Below are 14,534 nucleotides of genomic sequence, written 5' to 3'. Positions count from 1 at the left end.
GCCTAAAAAGCACCCTTTCCCTGTAGCACTTTTACAACAGCTTTTCAATTGGCTTGTGAAAAATCATGATACCTTGTCTGAGAACACTGTGTTCCACGTTTTTCAGACCGGATATACTCTTACCATTAGGGCTTAGGGAGTGTGCTGATTATATAGCAATGAGTTTTAGAGTCACAAAGTTTTGGGGACTTGAATTTGTTTTGTTCTTTCATTTGTTTGTTTGGTTTTTTTTTTTTTTTGGTTTTGTTTTGTTTTTGGTTTTTTTGTTTTGTTTTTGTTTGTTTGTTTGTTTGTTTTGTCAGCTATGGAACTTCCAATATATATTGAGACAGGGTTTTAGTTTGTATTCCAGGCTAACCTGGAACCCATGGCAACCCTCCTGCATATGCTTTCCAAGTGTCTGGATGACAACCATGAGCTAGCATGCTGGTTCATATTCTTTATTTCTCTAACTCTTGATTTCCTCACCTAAAAGACAGAATCGACATCACCCACATGAAGGGATGATTTGCAGATTAAGTGAAGCAAGGCCCTGTTGTCTCACAAAACTACATAGCAAATACCCAGTTGTAGTCATGCCAAATTGTGAGGGTGAGGCTGGGGTGGCTCTGCTTCATGTTGACCGGATATAGGGCGAGTGAGCTGATGTGCGCCAGATGTGCTTATTCTTCATGGAGTTATTGAGTGTTCTGGGAAAAGAGTCCCTTTTTTTAAATATATATTTTATCAATTTATTCATATTACATTTCAATTGTTATCCCATCCCTTGTATCCTCCCATTCCTCCCTCCCTCCCATTTTCCCCTTACTCCCCTCCCCTATGACTGTGATTGAGGGGGACCTCTCATATATATATACTCATAGGGTATCAAGTCTCTTCTTGGTAACCTGCTATCCTTCATCTGAGTGCCGCCAGGTCTTCCCCTCCAGGGGACATGGTCAAATATGGGGCACCAGAGTTTGTGTGAAAGTCAGTCCCCACTCTCTACTCAACTGTGGAGAATGTCCTGTCCATTGGCTAGATCTGGGTAGGGGTTCGAAGTTTACTGCATGTATTGTCCTTGGCTGGTGCCATAGTTTGAGCAGGACCCCTGGGTCCAGATCTGCCCATCATAATGTTCTTCTGTAGGTTTCTAGGACCCTCCGTGGGGAAAGATTCTGTTGAGATGATGCACAATGCTTAGCTGCCGATCAGATGCTTGTGTTCTCACCATGCCAGATTGTGAAAGCCCCATGGTCAAGCCTAAATTCAAGGCCCATCAGGAGCCTGCGGCATGAGAAATGAAAACTCCAGGTTAGTCATTCAGCCAACCACGAATGGTATCAGTGAAGCAGCTGTGGGGTCTACGTTCACAGCCTCCAATAGACAGGGTTATCCTTCATTACTAACACTTCTGATTCAGGCCCAGCCAACCCAGTTGTCTGTTAACTTCTCCAGGACAATCGATCTGTCTTGTGTTACATGAAGCAAACTAGAATGTTTCCCCGTGGTAAGATACAACCACAAGTTTGCTGACTTGTTCGATGTTACAATATAAAGTTCTATGCTTGGGTTGCAATTTTCTTTTTGATCATCTTCAAAAGCAAGGTCATCATTAACCATGTATAGAAGGAAAGCTCAAGAAAGGAAGTCTGCCGAGCAACCAAAAGCAGCTAGGTCAGAAAACAGAGTGTGGTTCAGCTTAGAGAGTGGGTGGGTTTGTACTCAGTCAAGGTCTCTTCCCCCTCATGACTGATCAATACTTTGCTAGTCATTGTATGGGTGCTACAAATAATTGATATTTAGCATTTTGTGCTCTATGAACATTATCACATCTGGCAATGGTATCCTCCATTTTGATCAGGCCTGTTTCCTAATAATGTCCAACAAAACTTCAGATCACAATAGATCAGAAGTCAGCCTTTCTTTCACAACCACCCCTGACCTGGAAGCAGAGCTGCATAAGACATCAGGCTGAAAGGTTACAAGAATCCTGAGCATGTGTTCTGTTGGGACATAGTAGCTGCTTCTTTAATTTCTGCTGTGGAGTTGAAATCAGAGACTTTCACCGCAAAGTGCTAAGAAAGGCGTTTGATTGCACCAGGAGTTGCTCTGAAGTAGGCTTAAACTTCTTTGTCACAACCAAAGATGGCATAGGATGCCACATTTTTGTATGTTCCTTTGGTCTCAAGGGTGACAGGAGGCGCTAAATTCTCGTGGTGAGATAGATGTTAACTCCTCTTTATGGAGTCTTTTTCAGTGCTTCAGTTTTAACTGTGAACTTGGGAGCTGCCTTCCAAGTGCCAGAGTTGTGGAATAAGAAAGCCTAGTTCACTTCACCACTGAGCTACAGGCGTGGAGTAATCTGTCTATGATCACTGTCACACTGACGCCAGGATGAGCCTGTCGAGAGGCCCACAGGAGACAGCTAGTCAACCTGCTATGCTTCTCAACATCGAAGCAGGGCAGTCACATCCACTGATGCCTTCCCTGAGTCTAGTCACTCAGAAAATGACAGATTTTATTTACTAGAACAACAAGGGCATTTGAGTTTGGTTGCTCAAACATAGAGAGGAAATTTTAAGGTGGCATAAGTTAGATACAACAAAGTGCTGATGCAAAGGAAGATGGTACTTCCAGTTCTTGTGAGTACTTACATGGGGCTAAGCTTAGGTTTCACTTTCTCTATAATTTTTAGAGTTTCCTGAATGAGAGAAAAGCAAAGATAAAGAGGGAGAAAGAGGGATAAGAGGAAGAAAGAAAAGAGGAAGGGTTGAAGAGGAGCACTGATTTTCAGTAAAGGAGATATGTTATCAGGGTGTATACTTTGAAGCTTAGTGTCATTATAAAGTGGACAACTTGGCAGTTTCAGATGTGCAGAGATCAGACCCACAAAGTCCTTGGCTTTACTGATGTTCTTCTTCTCCTACTTGGAGAGGAGTCTATCTCACCCCGCTTCCTACATCCTAGCAGGTAAGAAATGTGTTTTCTCAGTCCTCACGCTGGTGAATTGGTTGAAAATAATTTTTCCAATTACAATGAGGAGTTTGGGGAAATAAAAGGCATGGGGAAGTCTGGAAGAGCCTGTCTGTTGTCCTCACTGCCTTTCTGAAGTGTAGAAATAGGTGAGAAATTGACAGAGTAGGAACCATCTGTCCTCCTGGTGGGAGCACCGGCTGTGATTAACCGGACACACACTGATGCCATTCTTTTGAAGTGGAATTTTCACAAATAGTTCTAAAACATGGCTAAACTTCCAGACAGGTTCCATTTTATAATTACATTTTGTTTTCACTGAAATCACCTTTATTAAAAGCACACAGCTTATTCTAGGACAAGCATTGTGTCGTCTCAGCTGCATTTTGGCAATCATATAGCTGGAAAAACTTCCTGAATCTCGACTTTTCACATCTTCCAACAATGACTCCCACTCCTAACCTACAAGATTCTACCTTAGATCAACATGGCAGGTAAACTTTAAATTTGATATGACCTTTAAATGAGTCAATTCATTTCTTAAAAGAAAAATCTCTAGATGCAAGGCCTGGAGCTGTCTCCTACTGAGCATCATCAGGTACCAAACTCTTAGATGCAGTTTCCAAATGCTCTGCTGTCCAGACTATCTTCTCTCCAGTTGCCACTTCCCTTTATCTGATAGCATCTCCTTCCTCTTTCCCCAGCACTCTCTGCCCCACCCCTGTAGATAATCTATTTTCCATTTAAACTCACTAAACCTGTTTTTGTCATAGGGTCTCTGTACCACTTCTTACTTCTTCCTGCAAATATTTCCCATTCTTAAAGTCTTCTCGGGCCTCATTGTTAGATGAACTATGATGTTCATCCACCAAGGCAGACACTTAGAGATGGAAAGAGAAAGTTCAGCTGGGCAAACATTAAGATATCAAGTTTCTATGGCAACAGCCAAGGAAAAAATAGGCAGTAAACCTCGAACCCCTACCCGGACTAGCAGATGGACATTCTCCACTGTTGAGTGGAGAAGCAGATCTAACTTTCACACAAACTCTGGTGCCCCATATTTGAACATGTCCCTTGGATGGAGATGCCTGGTGGCACTCAGAGGAAAGATAATACGAAGGAGAGACTTGATACCGTATTAGCATATACAGGGGGAGGAGGTCCCCCTCAGACACAGACTTAGGGGAGGGGAGGGGAGTAGGGGGGAAGTGGGAGGAAGGGAGGAATGGGAGGATACATGGGATGGGCTAACAACTGAGATGTAATATGAATAAATTAATTTAAAAAATTAAAAAAAAATAAAAAAAAATAAAAATAAAAATTAAATCTCCAAAAAAAAAAAAAAAAGATATCAAGTTTCATGGGCTAAAATAGATGTTTCTATATCTAACATTGCATCACAGTACACACACACAAGAAGGAGCTAAAACTATATTAAATTAGCAGGAAAACTATATGAAATTTAATCTATGGCCTTTGAATGGAGGCATATGGAAGAATATCACAATGAAAATAAAGAGAATAGAGGCTACTTAGCTAGGCTGAAATGTGGGATCATAGTGTAGGACAGAAAGCAGGCATGGAACCCAGGAAAGTCTCCTTGGGCCACTCCTCACTGTCGTAGTTTCTGGGAGTTTCATTCAGCTAAGAGTGTGACAAATATCTGCTACAGTTTGACTTCTTGATGACTATTCTCAGAAATTAGAGGACACACTTGAAAAAATAACCCCTCCAGTGTTAGAAAACGTATAGTTTTCCTATGGTTTAGGCAAGTGTGTTTCAACATAGAGAATCTCATAGAAATTGGACAGAGTTTGCAAAGCTAAAAATATTTAGGCTCTCAGTGTGCAACAGTGGAGCATGGATAGGGTAGAAAGAGAATCGTAAAGGAATGAAGGTGGAGTCGTTCCTTGAGGAGCTTCTGACATAAACTACAAGAGAGGAAACAAAGCAGTGGTTTCCCAGAATGAAGCAGCTAGGACTCAAAGATTCTCCTCCCTTGATTTTACCTGTTTTGCCTAATAACGTTCTTTTTAATGTCATGTCTAAAGGCAGAGGATAAAGAAGAGACAGAACTGCAACTTTGAACTGTTATAAATGCTGATGATTGGAGAGCTGAAGAAGATCCAGGAATGCCAGCCTGGCCCTGGTATTTCTGCTACCCTTCAGTCTCCACAGGATAAACAGAGGGCTGATAGGAAGCTTTGAAGGGTGGCCAATAACATCACTACACACGTGAATTAGTACATCCCTAAAGTCCCTGAAGAAAGGCTTCTTCTTGAAATAGATGACAATTACTATAGAGACCCACAGCTGGTCAATGTGTAGATAATAGACTGTGATGTGCTGTCCCCTAAATGGGACATCTATAGCACCCTATATCTCCCTGAAAGGCTCAGTAAATGGCTACAGGGAACAATCTTTTCTGGATGTAACAGGGCAGTTGCACACATGAACTCAAAGTTATTGTGACAGCATGCACAAGACCTTAGCAAGCTCAAGTGAGATGGAAACCTATCAAAAGGGAAACCCCACCCTTACCTGAGGCAATCTTGACAACTGATACCTGTTAAGAGAGGAAGAATCAATGTTTTTTAAAGATATGACCCTAATAGGTCATTCAAACTGCAGAACAGGCCCTAAATCCAAGAGAATTTGGGCAGCACGAATAAAATTTCATGGATAAAAAGGGAGGAAAAAGACCAAGTTGAGTGGGTATGGAGGTATAACAGATCTTCATAGTGTTGAGGTGAAGCAAATGTGATCAAAATACATTGTATAGGATTATCAAAGAACACTCTCTCTCTCTCTCTCTCTCTCTCTCTCTCTCTCTCTCTCTCTCTCTCTCTCTCTCTCTCTCTCACACACACACACACACACACACGACATCTTTAAAGTTGGACGTCAGATAGATATATATTAATATTAAAGAAATCCTTGATTAGGGGCTAGGCTCAGAAGTGAAGAGGACTTTGACTCTTTCAGAGGACTTGAATTTTGTTCCTAGCCCTTATGTTGGGTGTTTTACAATTTCTTGCAACTCCAGCTCTGGAGAAAATGACACCCTTCTAGTCTCCAAGGGCACCTACATAAATGTGTGCAATGATACACATACTCTCTACCAAAATACACATAAGTAAATAATAAAGCAGTTCTCAAAAAGAGACTGCTTTGAAGGCTAAGTTAGCTAAAAGGTGGTCTGAAAGGGTATAAGCATTTATGTGCCTCCAAGCTGTTACTATGTTAGAGACACTGTGTTTAATTACAATAGGATAAGGTATTACACTCAGTAATCTTGACCATTAATGGCCAACTAGAGAAGACAAAAGTCTCCTTTCATAAGGATAGAGAGCAATTCAAAAGACAACAAACTAATCACTCAGTAAGGATCAAACCTCAGAAGTCACAGATAATCACATCTGATGCGAACTTCAAATGGTTGTTCTTAAGTGATTTGGTTTTAGAACCCCACCAAATTCATTTAGGATCCAAAAGACTTCTGTTTATGAGAGAATTAAGAACTATTTACTGTATAATATAGTGAAAATAAGAAGCTTTTAAAGCATAACAGTAAAGAGTTCATGATCCTTTAGGCATAAACTATAACAGTATGACATGTGTTGTTTTCTGGAAAAGCTTACTGTATCCTCAGTAAATAATGAATGAAAATGGGAAATGGCTTAATTACTATAAAAATAGTTTGTATACCCAAAGAATCTCATGTAACTAAGAGGTCATTATGAGAACAGGGTACACATATGTTCATGATATTTTCAATAATGTTATAGCACAGTATTTATGGTGTTCTTCTCTAGAAAAATGGGTAAGTTAGGTTATCTCCAGGCATGGTCCTTGGTTGGTGCATCAGTCTCTGCAGGTTCCCCTTGGCCCCGATTAGTTGGCCCTGTTGTTCTCCCTGTGGAGCTCCTGTCCTCTTCAGGTCCTTCTGTCCCTCAACTCTTCATTAAGTCTCCCTGTGCTCTGCCCTAAAGTTTGGCTGTGAGTCTCAGCATCTGCTTTGATTTCTTGCTGGGTATAGTCTGTCAAAGGACCTAGAACCCCTGCTCAGGTGTAGTCAATAGGCATCACAGTCTCCATGGGAGCCCCATAGTATGGGGAGTAGAGGCTGCCTCTGACATGGACTCTGTTGCCCACTAATTGATCACTTTCTCCTGGCAGGGCAGCCTTGCCAGGCCACAGAGGAAGAGGATTCAGGCAGTCCAAAGGAGACTTCACGGGCTGGGACAGATGGTAGGGGAGAAGGGCTCCCCTTTTCTGAGGACTCCAGTGTGGGGCAGGAGGGGAAGAGCAAGGGAGGCTGGGACCAGGAGAGAGATGAGGGCAAGGGCTAAAACTGGGATGTAAAGTGAATAAATTAAAAATAAACAAATTTGTTTTAAAAATGGGTAAGTTATAAAAAGTTACAATTTAAACTAAACCCAAGCCATCTGTATGAATCAGAAATTTAATCTCAATCTCAAAGAAAAAAGGTAAAGGAGAGTTGTATTGATTGACACCACAGTAAAATTTAAATATACCAAAAGATTTAGAATAATTACTATAATTCTAATTCAAAATTAAAAAGGAAAACATTGGGATGTGCTGATTGCTTAGGTGAGATGGAAGTTGTGATGACCTTTCTCTATCTTTCTGCATTTTGTTGCATCATTTAGAATTGTCTCTGTGCTGTAGCAAAGACAAAGGGTTAACATGATGCCCTTGCTTTAACCCAGTGAAAACAATGCCTTCCTGTTTAATTTTGAGACAGGGTATTGCAATGTAGCCAAGGCTGGGCTGGAACTTACACTGCTCTTATCTCTGTCTCTCAAGGGCTATGATTACAGGCACATGCCACTGTGCTCATCAGGAATATTAGTACTTTCATCAGGATCTTTCCCTAGTCAACAAGGCATCTAGAGTTTGTTATAAATGCAGTCAGGAGCCATGGGGTGGTGGCACACACCTTTAATTCAATTCTAGCACTCAGGAGGCAGAGGCAGGTGAATCTCTGTGAGTTCGAGGCCAGCCTAGTCTACAAAGTGAGTCCAGGACAGCCAGGGCTACACAAAGAAACCCTGTCTCCAAAAACAAACAAACAAACAAACAAACAAATGCAGTCTGGGAGACTCCAAAAACACTGACTCAGAACCTCCCAGGTGATGCTGAGAGGGAAAAGAGTTACACTAAACCCCTCAAGGCCAAGTTTGAGACTCAGAACAAAGAGAGGCAACCATTCAACCTTCCCTTTGTATATAATACAGCTACTTCAGGAACAGCAGGGTAATATTGCCTATGATGTTCTTATGAACAAAATATTAAGTAGGAACACAGTTCGGTGGGAGGAAAAGAGATGTTAGAGATTGAGCCCAGGGTGTCACACATACTAAGACAGACCACATCACGGATCCACATTTCCCACTCTTGCCAAGTGTTTAAAAATATTCTTCCCTGAGTCTTGACTCAGTGGGGGATCAGGAAAGATGCTGGAACTCGCTATTGGGACTCCAGGTGAGAATGGTATGGAAGAATGGGGAAATAGAAAAACCCAGAAGGTCCACGAACCCTTCAAGAAGACCATCAATGCTGGCATATCTGGACACAGGGGTGCCTGCACAAACTGCTGTACCAACCTAGGACAATAGCATGCAGGAAACCTAAACCCCCTATTCAGATCTAGCCAATGGAAGCTCATTCTCCACAGTTGTGTTGGAGAGCTGGCACTGACTCTGATATGAACTCTGGTGACCCCTATTTGACCACTTCCCCTTGGTGGAGAGGCCTGGTGGCACTCAGAGGAAGGGGAAGAATGCTATCTGGATGAGACCTGATAGGCTGTGGTCATATGGTGGGGGAGGAGGTCCCCTTCTGTCACAGGTCTAGGGAAGGAGAATAGGGTGAAAGAGGGAGGGAGGGGGGAACAGGAAGATAAAAGGGAGGGGATAACAACTGGCATGTAATCGGAATAAATTATTTTTAAAAGAAAATGAAAAAAATTCCTCTTCTTTGATTATTCAAATGAACTCAGTCAGTCTACATGTTTGGCTACTGGGACCAAGAAAGTCAAATTTTTGTCATAAAACTAAGATTCTGATAAAATTCTGATATAATATAATATGCTGATTATATCTGCTATGTAAATAAGTCTTTTTATCTACGCTTATTAAAGTTTTCAAAGTCTGTCTTCAGACCAGCAGCCTTAGCAGCAGCAGGACATCGGTTAGAAGTAAACATCTGGAAGTCCTAAGCTCGTTCTACTGAATCAGAAACAGAGGTAGTGTTTCAAAGCAGGCTTGTGGTGGTTTGGATAAAAAATGGTCCCCATGTGCCATAGGTACTGGAACTATTAAGAAGTGCAGCCTTGTTGGAGGAGTTGTGTCACTAAGAGATGACGGGCTTTGAGGATTTGGAAGTTCAAGCCAGGTCTAGTGGCTCACTGTCTCTTCCTGCTGCCTGTGGATCCAGATGTGCAACTCTCCGCTGCCTCTCCAGCACCACATCTGCCTGCACTCTGCCATGCTTCCTGCCATGATGACCATGGACTATGCCTCAGAATTGTGAGTCAGCCCTAATTAAATGCTTTCCTTCATAAAAGTTGCTGTGGCCATGAGTCTCTTCAGAGCAATAGAAACCCTAAGCTAAAATGTGTGTTTAATCAAGCCTGTCAGGTGATTCTGATCTGTGACGTATCTGGAGAAGCACTGGCATAAATAAATGAATGAGTCTGCGCATAACAGCTGTGCCCTGTCAAGTTGTAGGCAAAATAGGTAACCAGGAGGACCTGAACAGGAGCAGCAGGACTCCTGACTCACGAAAGAGTACTGGTTGCTGTGGTAGATTTATACTCAGCAAAAGCATCCTGAAGCCTGCTGTCCAGTGCTAAAGCCCATCACTTCACCTCAAATACAAGAAGACACACTTCTTTCATGGGATCCCAGTTCTAATTCGGCAGCTCAAGAGATAGCAGAATCTTCAATTGCTTGCCAATTATGCCCCTTGTTTGAAACCTTTAGAATCACTTTACATATAAAATAACACAGTTTATAGACTACTCATGTTATCACAGTAAGTATCCTCATTGTGTACTAGCACAGTGAGCATTCTGGAGTGATCTCTTGTCTAATATTCTGGTGATCATTTATAATGGAGAGCTTGTGGGCCACTGAGATAAAGAGAGGCTGCAACCCTTGAATTTTCTTTGTAGTAGCTGAAACTTAATGAGTCTGTATTCTGCTTCTTTGCACTTGTCTTCATGAACCTTATCAAATATTTATTTACTAGCTCTTTGTTTAGGTATATTATAGCTTATTCAATGATTAAAATTATTTGCTAGGATTTAAAATAGATCTCTTTTAGACCATGAAAATAAAACTGAGAGCACGCATATTTAGTGTATAAATCATACATATGTATACATACATGTGAGTGTACTATATACATGTAAACATGATTTATTGCTATTGAACTCTATTATTATATCTTATACAAGATTAAGTATAAATATTTTTAGAACAAATAGGAAACAACACACATGTCCAATAAAATATTTGATTAGAAGCTACTGCTGATATTATCAGAGGAGATGGAGAACATCATCCAAAATAAAATTTATTTTGTAGCTTAATTTTACATTTGAATGTTGTAATAATATATATATTAAATTTCCTGTTTATGTGCTGCAAAATAAAGACTACCTGTGACTAATATATGGGCATTTAAAAAGTCACTGTTTCAAGTCAGAGCATGGTCTGAAATCAACCTGAAGACAGAATTCTTGCATACCTTCATGGGAGCCAGCTGTATGGGTGTGATGCATGATGGGTCCACCATGGGCTTGGGCCTGTTGGCTGTGTCTGCTAACAGGCTGTGCCATTGCTGGGGAAGGCCAGTAAATTTCTGTTCCTGTGGATCAAACCCAGTATGAACCCTGTGTTCAAAGTTGGATGGGCCAGATATTTCAATCTTTTTCTTTTTCTTTCCAAACATGATGTAAAAACCTATGAAATACAAAGAGAAAATAGAAAGCTCATTAGAGCTTGCCATCAGAAGATACATGCATTTTAAATCACATAGGCACATCATTTTAGTTATTTCTCACAATACTAATTTCAAAATATAGAAGAAGTTAGAATCTCAAGCTGAATGGATTAAATAATTCCATTCTGAATCTTTGTTCTTGTCTTGAATGATGCCTGTGGTATACAGTTGCTTGCCCCATTGATGCTGAATTTGTCTCATGGAACCTGCTCTGATCAATGGTCTGGAAAATAAGCCAGGCTGGGTTAGGGGTGTTTGGAGTCTCTGTGTGCTCCCACCCCAATGCACTTGCCATAAAGATTTCTCAGGCAGGTTATACTTCCCTCTCCACAGTTCTAGAAGAAAGGATGTACAGAAGCAGACATAAGCTCATTCTGGAGTCAAGAGCAGGCAATCCCAAGCGAGCCATTGGCAGGCAGCGGCTGATGGTTGTATGCATGTAACACATGAAGGGCTAGAATTCAGACTTCTTTATTATATAACATTACTGAAGGAAAAACTGACCAATTCCCAAGGAGAAGTACCTCAAAGTTTGGTATGCACTCAAAATCCAAGGCACATATGTGATAAAATGGCATACATATCATCATGAAAATGAGCTAATAACTACTTAGCATATACAGCAATTATTATACATAGAAACAAATACTCATCAAATACTTAGAAAATCACCAGGCCAAAGTAGGTCTTGCAAGTGTTAACTGCAGTAAATGGAGACTCTGTGCTTTATGGTTCTAAAAGCCTGTGATGTAACCTGGCTTTAAACACTGGGTTGTCCCGCATTACATGTGAGTGACAGTGTTTTAGATGAGTGCCTTTTTGACACTCACTCGTGAATGGGATAAACAAGGTCATTTTGGGAACCCTTCCACACACTGATGTAGGGTTTATAAAAGGTTATAAGATTATTTGGGGTCTTATCAAAAGGAGATCAAGGGGACCCAAATGGGAAAGGAGGAAGTCAAATTATCCCTATTTGCAGATGATATGATAGTGTACATAAGTGACTCCCAAAATTCTACCAGAGAACTCCTACAGCTGATAGACATGTTCAGCAAATTGGCTGGATACAAAATATCTAAAAAGTCAGTAGTCTTCCTATATACAAATGACAAACATGCAGAGGAAGAAATTAGGAAAACTACACCCTTCACGATAGCCATGAGCAATATAAAATATCTAGGAGTAACTCTAACCAAGCAAGTGAAGGATTTGTTTGAAAAAAACTTTAAATCTGAAGAAAGAGATTGAACATGACATCAGAAGATGGAGGGATCTCTCTTGTTCATGTATTGAGAGAATTGACATAGTAAAAATGGCCATCTTACCAAAAGCAATTTATGGATTCAATGCAATCCCTATGAAAAAATCTACATAATTCTTTAAATACATTAAAAGATCAATTCTCAACTTCATATGGAAAAGCAAAAAACCCAGAATAGCAAAAACAATCATATACAATAAAAGATCTTCCAGAGGAATTTCCATACTCGATCTCAAGCTGTACTATAGAGCAACAATAATTAAAACAGCATGCTACTGGTACAGCAATAGGCTGGTTGATCAATGGAATCGAATCTAAGACCCAGAAATGAATCCACACACATATGGTCAATTGATTTTTGACAAAGAAGTCAAATCTATTCAATGGAAAAAGGATAGCATCTTCAACAAATGGTGCTGGTCTAACTGGATGTCTACATGTACAAAAATGCAACTGGACCCATATTTGTCACCATGCACAAAATTCAAGTCCAAGTGGATCAAAGACCTCAACATAAAACCAGACAAACTAAGTTTGTTAGAAGAAAAAGTGGGGAAGAGCCTTGATCTCATTAGCACAGGAGATAACTTCCTAAATAGAATACCAACAGCTCAGGCTCTTATGATCAACAATTAATCAATGGGACCCCATGAAACTGGAAAGCTTTTATAAAGCAAAGGACACTGTCAACAGAACAAAGTGACAGCCTACAGGCTGGGAAAAGATCTTCACCAGCCCTACATCTGACAAAGGTCTAATATCCAAAATATATAAAGAACTCAAAAAATTAAACACCACCAAACCAAATAACCCAATTGAGAAATGGGACTCAGAACTAAACAGAGAATTCTCAACAGAGGAATATCGAATGGCTGAGAAACAATTAAAGAAATGCTCAACATTTTTACTTATCAGAGAAAAGCAAATCAAAATGACTCTGAGATTCCATTGTATACTCATTAGAATGGCTAAGATCAAAAATTCAAGTGACACCACATGCTGGCGAGGATGTGGAGAAAGAACACTCTTTCGTTGCTGATGGAAGTGCAAACTAGTACAACTACTTTGGAAATCAACCTGGTGCTTTCTCAAAAACTTGGAATAGGGCTTCTCCAAGACCAAGCTATTCCACTCCTTGTAATATACCCAGAAAATGCTCCACCACACAACAAGGTCATATGCTCAACCATGTTCATAGCAGCCTTACTCATAATAGCCGGAGCCTGGAAACAGCCTAAATGCCCCTCAGTTGAAGAATGGATAAAGAAACTGTGGTACATTTACACATAGAATACTACTCAGCTATTAAAAACAAGGAATTCCCAAAATTTGTAGACAAATGGATGGGACTAGAGATGATTATAATGAATGAGTTCATCCAGAAGCAGAAAGACTCACATGGTATGTACTCACTTATAATTGGTCACTAGCCCAAAATGCATGTCCCATGAAAGTCTTCACTTATCAGGATATTGGGATAGATGTGAAGACATCGTACTGAGAGTCTAGGTAAGAGAAATATAGGAGAATGGGGAAATAGAAGGATCTAGAGGGTCCTCGAAACATATAAGAAGAACATTATGATGGGCAGATCTGGGTCGAGGGGTTCTGCTCAAACTATTGTACCAACCAAGGACAATACGTGCAGTAAACATCGAACCTCTACCCAGATCTAGCCAATGGACAGGACATTCTCCATAGTTGAGTGGAGAGTGGGGACTGATTTTCACATGAACTCTGGTGCCCCATATTTGACCACGTCCCCTTGATGGGAAGGCCCGGTGGTACTCAGAGGAAGGATAGCAGGCTACCAAGAAGAGACTTGATACCGTATGAACATATATAGGAGGAGGAGGTCCCCCTCAGTCACAGTCATAGGGGAGGGGAATAAGGTGAAAGTGGGAAGGAGGGAAGAATGGGAGGATACAAGGTATGAGATAACAATTGAGATGTAATGTGAATGAATTTATTAAAAAGTGAAGTGTAAAAAAGAGAAATGTAGCTTATAAAAAAAACTTGGGCACATGGAACTGGAAATGCAAGGAAGCGGTGGGACAAGGAGAGAAGGCTATTGCAGGAGCACCCTACAGGTTGAAAGTTCTTTCACACTGACTCTAGATTTGGATATACAAATTCCTGTGTTCTGTGGGATGAAAACCACTACAGTATAAGCATGCAATGTGCTGACTATAGGGGTTTGCCCTCTTGCTGATCTCAGAATCTGAGGTCCACATAAGAAAAAAGAAAGCCGTGTTATTTTTTTATAGCACAAGGTCCTTTG

General features: G+C 40.6%; 1 protein-coding gene across 1 annotated transcript in view; it reads right to left on the bottom strand.

Moving 5' to 3' along the window:
- Positions 1-14,534, bottom strand: part of PAK5 (p21 (RAC1) activated kinase 5) — a 292,585-nt gene that overhangs the window by 74,196 nt on the left and 203,855 nt on the right. The window contains exon 3 of the mRNA XM_084776856.1: positions 10,735-10,949. Within this exon, the coding sequence (XP_084632982.1) occupies positions 10,735-10,938 (204 nt within the window). The 5' untranslated portion in view covers positions 10,939-10,949. The remainder of the gene's footprint in view (positions 1-10,734; positions 10,950-14,534) is intronic.

This window comes from Acomys minous, assembly GCF_964271855.1.
Source record: "Acomys minous genome assembly, chromosome: 3".
Taxonomy (NCBI): domain Eukaryota; kingdom Metazoa; phylum Chordata; class Mammalia; order Rodentia; family Muridae; genus Acomys; species Acomys minous.
The sequence above is the reverse complement of the archived record's forward strand: the minus strand, read 5'-3'. Positions and strand labels throughout refer to the sequence as shown.